The sequence below is a fragment of the Hipposideros armiger genome, unplaced genomic scaffold (assembly GCF_001890085.2).
Source record: "Hipposideros armiger isolate ML-2016 unplaced genomic scaffold, ASM189008v1 scaffold_11, whole genome shotgun sequence".
In the NCBI taxonomy this organism is placed as follows: domain Eukaryota; kingdom Metazoa; phylum Chordata; class Mammalia; order Chiroptera; family Hipposideridae; genus Hipposideros; species Hipposideros armiger.
Window position 1 is genome coordinate 3,839,946 of NW_017731361.1, and position 1,296 is coordinate 3,841,241.

The following is a 1,296-nucleotide window of genomic DNA, read 5'->3' on the forward strand; positions in this document are numbered from 1 at the left end:
GCTGCGAGTTAGTGCTGAGAAGCTGCTTTTCCAAGTAGATGCGGAGAGCGGGGACTTGCTCGTGAAGGACCGAATAGACCGTGAGCAGATTTGCAGGGAGAGAAGATGTGAGTTGCAGTTGGAAGCCGTGGTGGAAAATCCTTTAAACATTTTTCATATCACTGTGGTTGTTGAGGATATTAATGATCATGCTCCCCAATTCCATAAAGATGAAATACACTTAGAAATCAGTGAATCTGTCAGCCCGGGGACGGGAACAATTCTTGACTTTGCAAAAGATCCCGATATTGGTATGAATTCATTGAGCAAATATCAACTAAGTCCTAACGAGTATTTCTCGTTGGTGGTGAAAGACAATCCCGATGGTGTCAAATATCCGGAATTAGTACTGAAGAAGAGCCTGGATCGAGAAACGCAGAGCGCTCACCGCTTGGTGCTGACAGCCTTAGACGGTGGGGTTCCGCCACGAAGCGGCACCGCTCAGATCCAAATCCTGGTGGTAGACGCCAACGATAACCCTCCCGTGTTCAGCCAAGACGTGTATAGGGTTAGCCTTCGGGAAGACGTGCCGCCAGGCACCTCGGTGCTGAGGGTGCGCGCCACTGATCAAGATGAAGGCTTCAACGCTGAGATCACCTACTCCTTCCTTGCTGTGGCGGATAAAGCCCAGCACGTGTTCTCTCTGGACTCAGTTACAGGAAACATTATAACTCACCAACCCTTGGATTTTGAAGATGTAGAAAGATATACCATGGATGTAGAAGCAAAGGACCGAGGATCCCTCTCTACACGGTGTAACGTAATTATAGAAATTCTAGACGTAAATGACAACAGCCCAGAAATAATCATCACTTCTCTCTCTAGTCAGATTTTGGAGGATTCCCCTACAGGAATGGTTGTGGCTCTCTTCAAAACACGGGACCAGGATTCCAGGGAAAATGGAGACGTCACATGTAATTTAAGTGGAGATGTTCCATTTAAGATTCATTCTTCTTCTAATAATTACTACAAGCTTGTAACAGATGGGGCCCTGGACCGGGAACAGACCCCAGAGTACAATGTCACCATTACAGCCACCGACAAAGGCAAGCCGCCCCTCTCCTCCAGTAGAAGCGTAACCCTACACATAGGCGACGTCAATGACAACGCTCCGTTTTTCCAACAGTCAGCCTACTCGGTCCATGTGCCAGAAAACAACCCGCCCGGTGCCTCCATAGCGCAAGTCAGCGCCTCCGACCCTGACCTGGGGCCCAACGGCCACGTCTCCTACTCCATCGTGGCCAGCGACCTGGAGCC

The 1,296-nt window shown here is 49.5% G+C and overlaps 2 protein-coding genes across 8 annotated transcripts in view; both read left to right on the plus strand.

Annotated features, from left to right (window-relative positions):
• The window catches only part of LOC109393460 (protocadherin gamma-C4), a 161,371-nt gene that overhangs the window by 81,689 nt on the left and 78,386 nt on the right, over positions 1 to 1,296 (plus strand). The gene's annotated exons all lie outside the window — the stretch shown is intronic.
• Positions 2 to 1,296, plus strand: part of LOC109392592 (protocadherin gamma-B7-like) — a gene marked incomplete at its 5' end in the record, with an annotated part of 4,096 nt that continues 2,801 nt past the window's right edge. Inside the window, one exon of the mRNA XM_019661172.1 lies at positions 2 to 1,293. Coding sequence (XP_019516717.1) covers positions 2 to 1,293 — 1,292 coding nt within the window. The remainder of the gene's footprint in view (positions 1,294 to 1,296) is intronic.